This window comes from Neophocaena asiaeorientalis, unplaced genomic scaffold (assembly GCF_003031525.2).
Source record: "Neophocaena asiaeorientalis asiaeorientalis breed wild unplaced genomic scaffold, Neophocaena_asiaeorientalis_V1.1 scaffold317, whole genome shotgun sequence".
NCBI classification, from domain to species: domain Eukaryota; kingdom Metazoa; phylum Chordata; class Mammalia; order Artiodactyla; family Phocoenidae; genus Neophocaena; species Neophocaena asiaeorientalis.
Window position 1 is genome coordinate 4,625,514 of NW_020173114.1, and position 16,386 is coordinate 4,641,899.

General features: G+C 36.3%; 1 protein-coding gene across 3 annotated transcripts in view; it reads left to right on the forward strand.

Moving 5' to 3' along the window:
- Positions 1 to 16,386, forward strand: part of RPAP2 (RNA polymerase II associated protein 2) — an 85,580-nt gene that overhangs the window by 16,082 nt on the left and 53,112 nt on the right. For all 3 annotated transcript variants that reach the window (XM_024743573.1, XM_024743572.1, XM_024743574.1), the window contains 2 exons: positions 10,742 to 10,777; positions 12,664 to 13,600. In XM_024743573.1, the coding sequence (XP_024599341.1) occupies positions 10,742 to 10,777; positions 12,664 to 13,600 (973 nt within the window). The remainder of the gene's footprint in view (positions 1 to 10,741; positions 10,778 to 12,663; positions 13,601 to 16,386) is intronic.

The window sequence follows — 16,386 nt, forward strand, 5'->3', positions numbered from 1 at the left end:
TTTTTTGCGGCACGCAGGCCTCTCACTGTTGTGGCTTTTCCCGTTGCAGAGCACAGGCTTTGGACACGCAGGCTCAGCGGCCATGGCTCATGGGCCCAGCCGCTCTGCGGCATGTGGGATCTTCCCAGACCGGGGCACGAACCCGTGTCCCCTGCATCGGCAGGCGGACTCTCAACCACTACGCCACCAGGGAAGCCCAACCAAGAATATTTTATATTTTATAGTATGTCCAGAACAACTTGAAGTTTACATCTTTAGGGACACCATGGTCTTACGTACCATTTGGAAATAGAATATTCAATTTGACAATTTGACTCAATTTGTTTTTTCTTACATTATTGTGAAAGCTAATATAAATTTATTCACCAGATTCTAAAATACTAAAAACTATAGTAAAATTTACTATAAGATAAATTTATAAGATACTATTTTGTACCATAATAAACTCACTACCTCATTGGTAAAAACCTATAAATCAATTTAAGAAAAAGTTAGACAAATTCATGAATTCTAGCTCCATACTTCTGTTGAGGCTTTGGAGTCAAAAAGGGTCTTCATTTTCGTTATTAAGGTAAAAATATCTGGAGTATATCTTTAATGTCATGAATAACAGCAGTGCTTTACACAAAATGTCTTCTGATGCTCTGTCAGAGACAAAACATTGACCATGACGCAGTATGATGCTTCTCATGTTGTGAGTTAGAAATTTTTCACCCACTTGGTGGCCAGAAACAGACCACATACAGTTTTGTTCCTCTGAGACGGTATGCTTGTTTAGGTTGTCATATAGTTACATTTATAAATCCTGTTTGGTTGACTGTAGGCTCTGACGTTGTTGAAGGAGGGAAATTTCTTGAATTGTAACATTAAAAAATCAGGAGTTAAAGCTGAGAAGGAAGGGCAAATGTTTAGATTCAAATTTTGATTTAAAAGATGGGATTGGGGTGAATGGTTAATGCTGACAGAGCTAAAAGCGCCATCATGTGGCCCAGAGTAGGGGATTTTCACACATGCTTCTTAGCAATAAACAGTATAATCTCAGAGGTGCGGAAGCCAAAAACCTCTGCAGAACAACTTCTGTAACCTCTTCCTGAATAGTGTTGCTTGGTAGACAGAATAAAAACTTTCTGAAACAGGTTTCAACATGTTTCATATTGTATTTGAAAAATTCCCACCACAGGGGGGAATTGTAGCCTGCTGCTTCTGTTGGTTTATATATAATACACATATTCTAAGTGATACACACACACCAAGGCCTTCTGGCGTGCTATTTCTAGTTTTAGATGTACTTTGCTAAAGTTACAGTTAATCATCTAATTTGTACTTTAGTGAAAATAATGTGAAAATGTTTATAAAGAAGAGCTTGAAGATATTCTTTAACTAAGATAGTTACTTATTTTTTAAATTGAGCTTATCTGAATTAAATGTCTCAGGACAACGTAAACTTTGAAAGGAATGGAAGATACTTAACATTGATGAGAAATGGTAGTTTTAACAAAGAAAAAGCTTTTGAATTTCATCTAAAAAAGGATAGAAAAGAAAGAGCAATGTAACTTGGTGCCTTGTTTCTAAAACAGCTCATAGCAAAAACAAACTGAATTTTATATTGAACCTTTTGTCCAGTACCTCATTAAATTCACTTTTGGTTTATCTTAGTGTCAGGTACCATTTTCCCTTTTACAGATTGGGAATCAGAGAGTATTAAAGTCACTCATAAAGCATCTAGAAACAATGTTCAGCGTAGTTTTCTTTATGTGAAGTCAGAGAACTGAAACAAAGGAGAGGAAAATAGTAAAGTATATTGAATTCTTTTGGGAGGAGATAAGTAAAGATGGTATCCTCGCAACTTTTGGGGTTCCTTTTTCTGGCTTTAATTAGAGGTATCACGTTAGAAAGAGAGAACTTAGACTTTGAAAGACCTAAATTCAAATCCTAGATTTACTACTCGATATGTGTAGTGATCTTAGGAACTCAGTTAACCCCTCAGAGCTTCAGTTTCCTCATCTATAAAAATAAAGTTGTTAGTTACATGAAGATTAAATGAAATTATAACCATGTAGCAGAAAGTATGGGAAGATGAAAAAGTCCTGGAGATGGTGATAGTTGCACAACAGTGTGAATGTACTTGATACCACTGAACTGTAGCTAAAAATGGTTTAAATGGTCAATTTTATGTAATGTATATTTTACCACAATTTAAAAAAAAATTCACTTACCATATAATAAGCAATCAATATATGCTAATTTTCCCCTTCATTAGAGGTTTAATTTTCTTTTAATTCTTAGTGTTTTTCTCAAAAAATATCAAGTTGTATTGCTGGAGATTTCTCATAAAACTACTTAAATTGTATTCATGATTTAGAATAATGTTTACATTTTTATTACCCCTTGATTCAGCCATGCTTGGACCTCATTCTTATTTGGAACCATTCTGCCAACAAGATCTTGAAATAAGAGCTTCCCGTCTCTGACCACAACCTCTATCTCATCTGCATCTGTCACTCCTGAATGTGCTTTGTGACCTCGTTTTGACCTCCTGTCTCTACCTCAGCTCTATTCTTCTATGTTGGCAGACCCTCATTAAATTTGTTTTCCTGAGTTCCACTGTCAGCAGTTGTAATATCATCCTCTCAAACGATCCCAGATTCTTTCTCCCTTAACTTCTATTATGTCCACCTTCCAGGCTTCAGTCATCCTTCTTTTCTGTTGCTGAAGATTATTGGGTAAAGTTCTCAAATAAGATCATTAGCACTTTTGATATGCTGTCTCATTTAATTCAGTGCTCACAACATCCCTGAGGAAGTACCGTTACCCATTTTATGCGTGGTGAAACTGAGGCTTAGAGAGGTTTAGTGACTCTCTCAAGAACACTTAGTTTATATATATAGATTTGGGATTTAAATGCAGATTTGTCTGGCACCAAAGCCTGCACTCTTTGCATTCCTGTGGCCCTGTTCCAGTTCATTCTGTCTAGTCTCAACAGTGTCCTCACATGTTTATTCTTTGTTTCTTAATGACTATGATACATTCAGACCTTTTCTCCTCTCCTTAAACTTTGAACCCCACCCCCAACTCCTAGTAGATATAACCTACTACTTAACTGAAATGATTGAGGGCATCCACCAGAAGCTCCTTCAACATTATTTTCTTCATATGCTTTCTCATTTCTCTGCCTCCTCGTTGCTAATGTAGTACCTCTGTGTTACCGTTTCTGTTCTCCTCTCACCAAGGCCTTGCTGTATGGTTTATTCCTATTTTCTTACTCTTTCAAACTCTCCTTTCATTCTAATTCTTTTTCCTGTACTTTAAAAAGAAAAAAAAAATCCTGAAAAATATCCTTTAGATTTAGGAGTCCTTTGGTAATTGGTGATCTTAGCAAGAGCCATTTCAGTAGAGTAATGCATACAGATTCCAGGAGGCAGAGGGTTGAGGACTGAATAGGAGATACGGAATTGGAAATCATTGAGTGCAGACTTCTTTAAAGAAGTCTGACGATGAAAGGGGGAGGGATTGTATGGCTCAAGGACAGGGTTGTTTTGTGTGTGTGTTTGTTTAAGAGATGGGCTAAGTTTAAGCATGGTAGTTTACTGAAAGGAAAGAGAAAAAAGGGAGAGAGGTTTGTGGAGTAAAACCTCAGAGTAAAATCCATAGGATTAGCCTCAAATGTCTTTATATACAAATTATATTGATCTTTATAGGCCCAGCTGAATCTGAAGCTTTTCTTCATTGGCTCAGCCAGCAGTTTTTCTTTCTTTAATTTTCTGGAGCAGCTCATCTCTCTCTCATGAATTATATGATGCAGGAGTGTAGTTCTTATGAGCGATGCTGGATGGCAGTGATTCCTGGCTTTACCACTTACTAGCTGTGTGACTTTCGGCACATTAGTCAGTCTTTCAGTACTCGGTCTTTTTATCTGTAACGTGGGTTGATGGTAGTAGCTATATCATTCTTATGAGGATTATTATTTATAAATATCTTGGAACACGCACTTTCCTCCTACTAAACTGTAATGTCCTTAAAAATAGGAACCTATTCTTTGTATTACTTAACATACCCAACATAGTCCATACATATAATACTTCAGAATTTTATTTTTGAAGGAATTTGTTGGATGATGGAATACACCATGCATTTGCAGGTTAGCCATTTAGTTAGTGTAAGAATCCAGTTGAGAATCACTGTGTCTACACATATTTTTTTTTCCTTACAGTGATACTCAGATCCTGGTGTAAGACCAAATACCAGACAGCTGCATGGTACTGAACCTTGATAATTTTAGCCAGGAAGACTTGGGCGGGGAAGTGGGATAGGAAGAGTGAGAGAACTACAAATGGAAGTGGGAGGAAGTAGTCAACAGGCAATAAAACACTCTGTTGTAAACGTTAGCATATTATTTAGTATGCTAAAAAAGCTCTTAATGGGAGTTATAAATACCCCCCGGAGTAGTCAAGGCTAGTCACCATCCAAGCAGTATCATTTGTTTTCTTTGAGTAACACCAAACCAAGGTAGCTTCTGTGACTAGAGTTTTCGTGAGTGGGAAGAAGGAGGGTAAACAGGATAATTTGGATGATTGGGAAAGGACACACCTCGATTGGCTGAAGGACTAAGGAAGAAAAAAAAATAGATCAAATTTTTACTGTCAGGGAACTTACTGCCTATTGCCTTATTTTGTCTTTTTCTTCTAATTTTTTTATTATTGGTCTTGGGGGAATTCCTGAACTGCAGGGAAATCTCTAGAGCAGGGATGTACGCCTCCTGATGTGTGGTACTTGATGTTTAATGGGAAAGAATGCCTTGATCAGTTAGCAGTGCCTCCCATAGCTAAGGAGAGGATTGGCAACAAATCCATTCCCTGCAGTGCCTAGTATGCTTGCGACTGAACAAAAGATGAATGGATTATCTAGGCAGTAGTTATATGATTGATGCTGTGATGTTTAATTATATAGAAAAATACTTGCAACTGATATTTTTGATTGGTAGCCTTTAAATGTCATAACTCAAATGGCTTCTGGTTCCATCTATCCATTTAGCTTGACTTTTTAAAATTAATTTTTATTGGAGTATAGTTGCTTTACAATATTGTGTTCTTTCTGCTGCACAGCAAAGTGAATCAGCTATATATATACATATATCCCCTCTCTTTTGGATTTCCTTCCCATTTAGGTCACCACAGAGCACTGAGTAGAGTTCCCTGTGCATAGGTTCTCATTAGTTATCTGTTTTATACATAGTAGTGTACGTATATCAATCCCAGTCTCACAAATCATCCCACCCCTTCTCCCCCACTTGGTGTCCATATGTTTGTTCTCTACATCTGTGTCTCTATTTCTGCGTTGCAAATAAGATCATCTGTACCATTTTTCTAGATTCCACATATATGCATTAATATACGATATTTATTCTCTTTCTGACTTACTCTGTATGACAGTCTCTCGGTCCATCCGCATCTCTGCAAATGACACAATTTCGTTCCTTTTTATGGCTGAGTAGTATTCCATGATATATATATACCACATCTTCTTTATCCATTCCTCTGTTGTTGGACATTTAGGTTGCTTCCATGTCCTGGCTGTTGTAAGTAGTGCTGCATTGAACATTGGGATGCATGTATCTTTTTATTTATTTATTTTTTTGCATGTATCTTTTTGAATTATGGTTTTCTCTGGTATATGTCCAGTAGTGGGATTGCTGGGTCATATGGTAGTTCTATTTTTAGTTTTTTAAGGAACCTCCATACTGTTCTCCATAGTGGCTGTATCAATTTACATTCCCACTAACAGTACAGGAGGGTTCCCTTTTCTCCACACCCTCTCCAGCATTTAATGTTTGTAACTTGACTTTTTTTAATCAAAGATTTTTGCAATATGACCTTCATTACAGCTCTATTTTGCCCTTTAAATGGGATTTATGTTCAGTGCTTTAGCTTCTCTTTAGTGCACACCTATGTTCTTGTATTTTTTTCTATTAATTGACTTTGTTTTTTTACTTTTATTATTATTTTTTTTTATTTTTTTTTTTTGCTGTACATGGGCCTCTCACTGTTGTGGCCTCTCCTGTTGCGGAGCGCAGGCTCCGGATGCACAGGCTCAGCGGCCATGGCTCACGGGCCCAGCCGCTCCGCGGCATGTGGGATCCTCCCAGACCAGGGCACAAACCCGTGTCCCGTGTGTTGGCAGGTGGACTCTCAACCACTGTGCCACCAGGGAAGCCCTTATTATTTTTTTAAATTAATTTATTTGGTTGTGCTGGGTCTTAGTTGCGGCAGACGGGCTCCTTAGTTGCGGCTCACAGGCTCTTTAGTTGCAGCTCACAGGCTCCTTAGTTGTGGCTCGCCAGTGCCTTAGTTGCAGCATGGGAACTCTCAGTTGTGGCATGCATGTGGGATCTAGTTCCCTGACCAGGGATCAAACCCAGGCCCTCTGCATTGGGAGCTCAGAGTCTTAACCACTGCACCACCAGGGAAGTCCCAGTTGACTTTGTTTTTTGAGCAATTTTAGGTTCACAGCAAAATGGAGAGGAAGGTTCAGAGATTTCCCATAAACTCCCTGCCCACACACATGCATAACCTCCCCCATTATCAGCATCCCCCATCAAAATTGTACATTTCTTACAATTGATGAGCCTGCATTGACACATCATTACCACCCACATCCATGGTTTACATTAGGGTTCACTCTTAGTGTACAGTTTTGGGTTTGGACAAATGTATAATGACTTGAATCTACCATTACAGTGTCATACAGAGTAGTTTTATAGCCCTAAAAATCCTCTATGCTCCACCTATTCGTCTCCTACCCTCAAACCTCTGTAACCCCTTATCTTTTTCTGTCTCCATAGTTTTACCTTTTACAGAATGTCATATAGTTGGAGTCCTATAGTATGTAGGCTTTTCAAACTGGATTCTGTCACTTAGTAAAAAGCATTTAAGTTTCTCCCTGTCTTTTCATAGCTTGATATCTCATTGCTTTTTAGCACTGAATAATATTTCATTGTCTGAATGTGCCTAGTATTTATCCCTTTACCTAGTGAAGAACATCTTGGTTACTTCCAAGTTTTGGCAAATATGAATAGAGCTGCTGTAAACATAGCATACAGGTTTTTGTATAGACATGTTTTCAATTCCTTTGGGTAAGTACCAAGGCATATGATTTCTGGATTGTATGGTTAGAATATGTTTAGTTTTGTAAGACGTCTCTAAGATGTCTTCCAAAGTGATTGTACCATTTTGCATTCCCACCAGCAGTGAATGAGAGTTTCTATTGCTTTACATCCTCACCAACATTTGATGGTGTCAGGGCTCTGGATTTTGGCTGTTCTAATAGGTGTGTAGTAATATCTCATTATTATTTTAATATGCATTTCTCTGATGATATATGAGGTGGAGCATCTTTTCATATGCTTGTTTGCCAGCTGTATATCTTCTTTGGTGAGGTCTTTTGTACATGTCTTAGTCTGTTCAGGCTGCTATAACAAAATAGCATGGATTGGGTAGCTTAAAAACAAGAGGAATTTCTTCTCATAGCTATAGAGGTTTTAAATCTGAAGTTTTAAATCTGTCAGGGTGCCAGTATGGTTGGGTGAACACCTCTTCTGGGTTGAAGACTTCTGGTTATGTCCTTACATGGTTGAATGGGAAGGGATCTCTCTGGCCTCTCTTATAAAGACGCTAATCGTATTCAGGAAAGATTTGCCCTCATGACCTAATCACCTCCCAAAGGCCCCATCTCCTAATAGTATCACATTGGGTTAGGATTTTCTTTTTTTTTTTTTTTATGGCTGCGTTGGGCCTTCGTTGCTGGGCGTGGCTTTCTCTAGTTGTGGCGAGGGGGAGCGGCTCTTCATTGCGGTGTGCAGGCTTCTCGTTGCAGTGGCTTCTTTTGTTGCAGAGCACGGGCTCTAGGCCTCCAGGCTTCAGTAGTTGTGGCACACAAGCTCAGTAGTTGTGGCTCACCGGCTCTAGATCGCAGGCTCAGTAGTTATGGCACACGGGCTTAGTTGCTCCGTGGCATGTGGGATCTTCCTGGACCAGGACTGGAGCCTGTGTCCCCTGCATTGTCAGGCGGATCCTTAACCACTGCACCACCAGGGAAGCCCTGGATTAGGATTTAACATATGAATTTGGGGGTGAAGGGACACAGACATTCAGAACCTTTGATCTTGTCAGTGTTCTGGATTTTGGTTATTCTAATAGATGTATAGTGGTATCTTCTTGTATTAATTTGCATTTCCCTGATGACTTTTGTAGAGCAGGGGTCCCCAACCCCCGGACCACAGACCAATACTGGTCCGTGGCCTGTTAGGAACTGGGCCACACAGCAGGAGGTGAGCAGTGGCTGAGCGAGCCAGCAAGCGAAGCTTCGTCTGTATTTACAGCCACTCCTCATCGCTCACATTACCTCTTGAGCTCTGCCTCCCGTCAGATCAGCAGCGGCATTAGATTCCCATAGGAGCTTGAACCCTCCTGTGAACTACACATGCAAGGGATCTAGGTTGCACGCTCCTTATGAGAATCTAATGCCTCATGATGTGAGGTGGAGCTGAGGTGGTGAAGCTAGTGCTGGGGAGCAGCTGCAAATACGGATTATCATTAGCAGAGAGGTTTGACTGCACAGAGACCGTAATAAATCAGTTGCTTGCAGACTCTCATCAAAACCCTATCAGTTTAAAAAAAAAAAAAAAAAACCCTATCAGTGAGTGGCAGGTGAAGACAAGCTCAGGGCTCCCAGTGATTCTGCATTATGGTGAGTTGTATAATTATTTCACTATACATTACAGTGTAATAATAATAGAAATAAAATGCACAATAAATGTAATGCATTTGAATCATCCCCAAACCATCCTCCCATCCTGGTCCGTGGAAAAATTAACTTCCATGAAACCGGTCCCTGGTGCCAAAAAGGTTGGGGACTGCTGTTGTAGAGCATCTTTTCATATGCTTATTTACCATCTGTTTATCTTCTTTGGTGAGGTATCTGTTAAGGTCTTGGGCCCACTTTTTAATTGAGTTGCTTGTTTTCTTACTGTTGAGTTTTAAGTGTGCTTTGATATTTTGGATAACGGTCCTTTATCAGATATGTGTTTTGCAAATGTTTTCTCCTAGTCTGTGTCTTATCTTTTTATTCTGTTGACAGTATTTTTCACAGAACAGAAACTTTTAATTTTAATGAAGTCTGACTTATCAATTCTTTTTTCATGGATCATGCCTTTGGTGTGTATCTAAAAAGTCATCAAGGTTTTCTCCTGTATTATCTTCTTGGAGTTTTGTTGTTGATGTTTTAAAATATTTATTTATTTATTTATTTATTGGCCACACCAAGCAGCACGCAGGGTATTAGTTCCCCAACCAGGGATCGAACCTGGGCCCCCTGCAGTGCTGCAGTGGAAGCATGGAGTCCTAACCACTGGACCACCATGGAAGTCCCTCTTCCAGGATTTTTATAGTTTTGCATTTTACTTTTTAAGTCTGTGATCCATTTTGAGTTTTTGTGAAGAGTGTAAGGTCTGTATCTAGATTAATTTTTTTGCATGTGGAACATCACTTGTTGAAAAGACTATATTTTCTCCATTGTGTTGCCTTTGTTCTTTTGTCAGAGATCATGACTGTTCCTGTGGGTCTATTCTGGTCTCTCTATTTTGTTCCAATGATCTTTTTTGTCTCTTCTTTCACCAGTGCCACACTGCACTGTCTTGATTACTGTAGCTTTATAGTAAGTCTTAAAGTCAGGTGGTGTCAATTCTCCAACTTTGTCCTTCTCCTTCAATATTACGTTAACTATTTTGGGTCTTTGCCTTTCCATAAAAACTTTAGAATGAATTTGTCAATATCCATAAAATAATTTGCTGGGATTTTGATTGGGATTTCATTGAATCACAGATCAATTTGAGAAGAACTAACCTCTTGACAATATTGAATCTATCAGTGCACATAGAATATTGATCCATTTATTTAGTTCTTTGAATACTTACTTTTATTTAACATGTTTTGTAGTCTTTAGAAGCCACTTTTTCTGAGTACTTCAGAAACACTTTACAGAGTTTTCCTGTCCTCTTGGATTCATTTGCTATTATATTTGTTCCTCTTTGTATTTGGCTTTTTAAGAGCCTTTTCCTCCCCCTTTTTAATGCCCAGCCATATGTGATTTCTGGTATTGCATAGCAAAATTGTCCCTAGAGTTAAATCACCTGACCTACATACCTCACATCCATGCTACAATACAACTGCTTTCTCAAAATTAGGGCAAAAAGTCTTATTGACCATATAAAGGAAATAACAGGAGAATTATAATATTGAATAAATAATCTCTGACCTCAACAAGCTTGTAGTCTAGTTATGAAACTAGACTTAAATATACGAAAAGTAAGATATTTAGATAAAATTTCTGTGTTAGGTCATAGAAGAGCACATGATTAATGTGTATTAACTCTACAGACAATGATGACTCTGGAATTTAGAGAAGGGAGAGATTTACTTTAGCAGGTTAGTCAAGGAAAACTTAATTGGGCTAGTGGAAGTTGAACTTAATCCTGAAATATAAGTAAATTTTGGATTAGAAAGATTAATTCATATTTCTTGTGGATGAGTTTTATAATATGTTGTGGTTTAATGTTTTTCTTAAAAAATCTTTATATGAACTATTTCCTTTTAATTATATTTTCTATCCAAAGTGGTTATAATAAACACTTGAAAGTGTTTGACATATCAATTGCTTTCAGTTTTTTACTTCTGTGTTTTTGTCACAGATGTCCTGATTTTCAGCTGCTACAGGAAGGACAAAGGTATGGTTGAATCAGTATCACTTACCTTCTATGTATTCTTGTTAATAGAAGCATTAAGAGTAAACCAGGTGATATGAACTCTTGGACTTCCTGTGCTGATGCATTATGTAAGTGCCCATTCTAGCCCACAAAAAGAAATATTTGCCTTGTACAGCTTTTTTTTCTTTTGTGATGGTAAGATGATGTGTTTGATCTGTATGATTTACTGTACAGCTGTTCCTACCAAGGAAGTCTAATTGAACCTGTTGAAATATGACACAAACACAACTTCCATCTGAGATATTGTGCTTCTTTGTCAACTAGATTGTGCCAATTACATTTGTTGAAAGGTTTTTATAGTTTTATAGAACATCAAAACATTAATGTATCAGTTAATTATTTGAAAGAGTGTCTAAAGCATTAATAGAAATTCCAAGTTGTGATTTTTTTTCTAAACTTTCCTCATGGTATTGCTTGCCCAACCATGATCATCTCTCAAAACATATCCTTTTATCTTCCAGAATAAATTTTCCTAGTTATTAGTCACTACCTAAGTTAGATGGAATTGAGCACAAGTGAGAGATATTTATTATTCGCTATAAATCTTTAACTTACAGCTTCAAAATAGTATAGAAAAATATAATTACCATACAATTCCAAGAGAAAGTATACATGAAAATTGAGTTGTTCTAAGTTTTTTGAAATTGTACTTACTTTAGATACAAGAGACAGTCTGTGGCTATGTAGGCTAGACTCTAACTAAAAAATGGTATAAAATACTGAATGAACTTATCTTTTTTCTCCATTCCCATCTACAACCTTATTTTCAACTGTTTTTCTTCTTCTTTTACACTTCCCCCAAGCATGCTTTTTTGTTTATTGCTGAATTATTTTATTTCATTTTATTTTTAAAAATTGTAATAGGCTTTGGGGGGGATAGGTTTACAGAAAATACAAAAAATAGGTTTACAGAAAAATTGTGTGAGAAGTAGAGAGTTCCCATATACCCTTTCACCACCCTCCAGGTGCTTCTTGACCTAGAATCCTTGCCATCCTGATCTTTTAAAGTTGTTATATGTGCATTTGCTTAAGGGTAATTGCTCTCCTATCCTTATTTATCTCAAGTTTGTATAGACAAAGCTCTCTTTGTCTCTGCTCTTTCATATTTCTTAATCCTTTATAAACCTAATCTGAAAATTAAAGGAACATAGGCAAAGGGAAAACTGTTGTCTTATTATTATCATTGTGATTTAACTCTGGGATTTTCAAGTATAAGTATCTTTCATTGATAAATGTTGATTTGCCAACTTTATTTTCTGCTATGACTTTCTTGAATTTTTCATTCAGTGGAATTTTCTGCATAACTATCAGCCAGAATTGGAAAATGCTTAAATGTCTCTTTTTATTTTTGTTTCAAAATCTAAACAGTTCCTCTCATTTTTTTTGAGAAACCAATAATGAAGTTTTCAAAAGAATCCTTTTTTTAAAAAAGATATATAAAGCAGTTACAGAAATGGAGAAAGCAAAAATCAAAATAATTCAGTAGGATGGAATTATCAAATGTTGGTTTGTGGGGTTTTTGTTTTTGTGTGTATGTGGTTTGGTTTTTGTTTTGTTTTGTTTTTTGCTATACTCTTACAACACTTTTAAAATAATTGGAGAGAAAATACAAGGGAAGAAGATGGAAAGAGACTTATATCAAATAAATAAGATGTAGAGAAATTATAGAATTATAACTTTCTTCTGAAATGTGTATGTGTGTGTGTATATAGGCCTAGGTAAATATAAGCCTATAAATAAGGCCTTGCCCAGGGAATAAAAGTTTCTACCTTGAAAGTTACAAAGTATAAATACTGTGGAACATGTTGCTTTTCTGTTACAGTTGTTTTGTTTCTTTCCCTCAACAGTGGTCATTCTGGAGAAGAAATACAGTTATGCAGTAAGGCCATTAAAACATCAGATGTTGACAGTCCTGGCCATTTTGAGAAGCATGATGAATCTAGTTCTTCTGGCACTCACAGTGATAGTAGCAGTGATAACGAGCAAGACTTTGTTTCCTCCATTCTACAAGGAAACAGACCAAGTGCAACGGGTATAAGGCCACAGCTGCACAAAAAAAGCATAATGAAAAAGAAAGCTGGTCAAAAGGTTAACTCCAAACATGAAAGCAAAGAACAGACAGTAATAGATGTCACTGAGCAGTTAGGCAATTGCAGATTAGACAGTGAGGAGAAAGCTGCTGCTTGTGAACTTCCTTTACAGAATGTATATACTCAGATTTCTTCAAATAGGTCTCTGCAAGAAAAATTAGAAGCTTCAAAAATTTCTGAAAATAAATACAGTAGTTCAAAAATAACTCTTGTAGGCATAAGTAAGAAAAGTGCTGAGCATTTTAAGAGGAAATTTGCCAAATTGAACCAAGTTTCTAGGTCAGCTTCTAGTTCAGTGCAGGTGTGCCCTGAAGTTGCAAAGGCAAACTTACTTAAAGCCCTGAAGGAGACTTTGATTGAGTGGAAGACAGAAGAAACTTTGAGGTTTTTGTATGGCCAGAATTATGCTTCCGTATGTCTGAAACCCTCTTCAGCCCCTCTGGTTAAGGAAGAAGAACTTGATGAAGATGATGTGAACTGTGACCCAGACAGTCATTCCCCTGCCTTGCAGGAATCTCAGAACAGCTTGGATGAGTCTTTACCATTTAGAGCCTCAGATACAGCCATTAAACCACTGCCAAGTTATGAGAACTTGAAAAAAGAAACTGAAACATTAAATCTAAGGATCAGGGAGTTTTATAGAGGACGATATGTTTTGAATGAAGAAACCACCAAATCACAAGACTCGGAAGAGGTATGTCTTAATGATAATGATTTTTCCATACTGCTAACATGTGGAACACTCACCATAGTAAATCTTGGAGCAGGAAGAAAAGTACTGAAGGAATAATTTTTTTTAATTTTCAGAATTTTCTTTAGTCTTTCAGTCCTTTGGTTTAAAATGCCATCTCCAGTATTGACATTATTATTTTCCAAATAAGTTAAAGTTTGCCCCAGGAAATTTTCATCAATATTTAACATTTTTCTCTAATGTAGAAATAGCCTACAATTGTGGGACAAAGTTTTCTTTAAAACCTAATTCTTAAAAAAAAAAAAAAAAAAAAACCTAATTCTTCATATAATATCTAGACTCTCTGAAAAGACTTGTTTTTTCTTCGTTGGTATGTATGCTTTCAGATTTCTACAGAGAGTGTGTATCTTTGTGTTTTATTTCCAATGGGACTATATGCAGTGGAGTAGACTTACTAATTGAATAGTAAAATATTTGGATGATATTTGGCAAACATGCTCACTTAAAATATTATGAATGAAAATTATTTAGTAAAGGAGACTTATTGGGGAAATAGTGGACATAGGAGAAAATGGAAAGAGCACGTTCAGGTAACGTAGATTTGATTATCTGCTCTGTCATTTACTAGCTGTATGAAAACTTAGTCTCTTGAGTCTGATTACTTATCTGTAAATGGGATTATAAATGGCTTCCCTTACTCAACTTTTATGAGTTTTAAAGATAATACATATAAAGCATTTATCCCAGTGCCTGACATATAATTGGTACTCAGTTATATGTAAATAGTTATATGTAGAAACTGATGTTATGCTGCTGAGATTTCATGAGGTTCTGTCGTATTTCCATTACCCATTTTTGGTTGATGTGTAGTTTGGGAAAGGAAGTCATTTGGCATGAAGAGGAATAGGTGATAACCTTGTTTTTACCATAGGAGTTTGTTTCCTGAGTAAATATGGCTCTAAATTTAAGAACACATTTGGAGATTTAAAAAGGGTGTGAAAGTGGAAATACAGTAAAACTTTAGAAATTTCTTATATTTCTACAGAATGTTACCTAGCCCAACACTATATTTGAAATCACTTCAACTGGATTATTAGACAGCATCCATAACTTTATATGAAGCCTGGAGAAACATTGTTCTCTGTCATTAAGCTGCATAACTTTACTATAGCACTTGTTTTATTGTTTTTATGCTAATAAGCCTTAAGAAGGAAAAAGTAATCCCTGAAATTTGACTGCTTCTCTGTTGCTGAAACTTTTTCATTGCAGAAACTAACACAACATTGTAAAGCAATTATATTCCAATAAAGATGTTAAAAAAATTTTTTTAATATATATTAGAAAAAAAAACTTTTTCATTGAAGTGTAACACAAATAGTAAGTGTACAGCTCATTGCATTATCACAAGTGAACACACCAATGTAATCACTACGCAGGCCAAGAAATTTGAGTAAACCAGAAGCCCCACTATGTCTCCTCCAAATCATTACCTCTTTCCCAAATTAATGACTATAATAGCATAGATTAATTTTGAACTGAATGTAAATGGATTCACTCAGTATATGTTCTTTGGTATCCAGTTTATTTTGTGCAGCATTATGTTCATGAGTCATTTGCGTTGCACATAGTTGTAGTTCATTCTTTCATTGCTGCATAGTATTCCATTATATAAATATACCACAATTAATGTTAATAAGCATTTAGGCTGTTTCCAGTTTGGGGCTATTATGAGCTATGCTGTTATGAACTTTTCTTGTGTATGTCTCTTTTAATGTGTATACATTTCTGATGGGTATGTACCTAGGACTAGAATTTCTGGGTCAGAGTGTATGCATATATGCAACTCTACTAGATAATGCCAAACAGTTTTCCAAAATGGTTCAAACATTTTATATTCTACTATCACTGTATGAGAGTTTACATGACTCCACATTCTCACCAATACTTGATATTGTTACTTTTCACTATTCCGATGGTACTGATTTTAGGTTATAATACATTTCTCTGATGATTAATGAGTTGAGTACTGTTTCATCTGCTTATGAACCATTTGGATAGTCTCTTTTGTGAAGTGCCTGTTCAAGTCTTTTTTTCCATTTATCTACTGGAATATCAGGAACTCTTTATTTATTCAGGATTCAAGTCCATTTTTGTGTATTGCAAATATCTTCCACTCTGAGACTTGCCTTTTCACTCTTATTAATGGTGTCTTGAGTCCAGTTTACTAATGGTTCCCTTTAGTGACTTCTTTAAGAAATCTTTACTTAGCCCAGGTTATTTCATCTTCTAGAAGCTTTGTTTTTCCTTTAACATTTAGATCTGTAATTCATCTGGAATTGATTTTTGTTTACGGTGGGGAGTTTCAGTCAGATTTCATTGTTTCTCTCTGGGGAAATGTGTGCACATTAAAGTACTGTTGATTTTTCTTTTTCTTTTCTTCTTTTCTTTTTTTCCTTCTTTCTTTTTTGTTTTGTTTGTTTGTTTGCTCATTCCTTAAGTTACTGAGAGAGATGGGCAAGGTGGGTCAAAATCTCTCAGCATAATTATAAATTGATTATTTTTCCTTTCAGTTTTGTGAATTTTACTTTTAATATTTTGAGACAATGATCTTGGGTGCAAATGTGAGATTATTATGTCTTCCTGGTAAATCTAACCTCTTAGCATATGGAGTGACTTTGCTTTCCATTGATTTTATTTATTTATTTTTGGCTTTACAAGATCTACTTTCCTGACACTCTCATTCTTTTATTAGTATTTTCAAGGACTATCTTTTTTTTAAAAAAATCTAG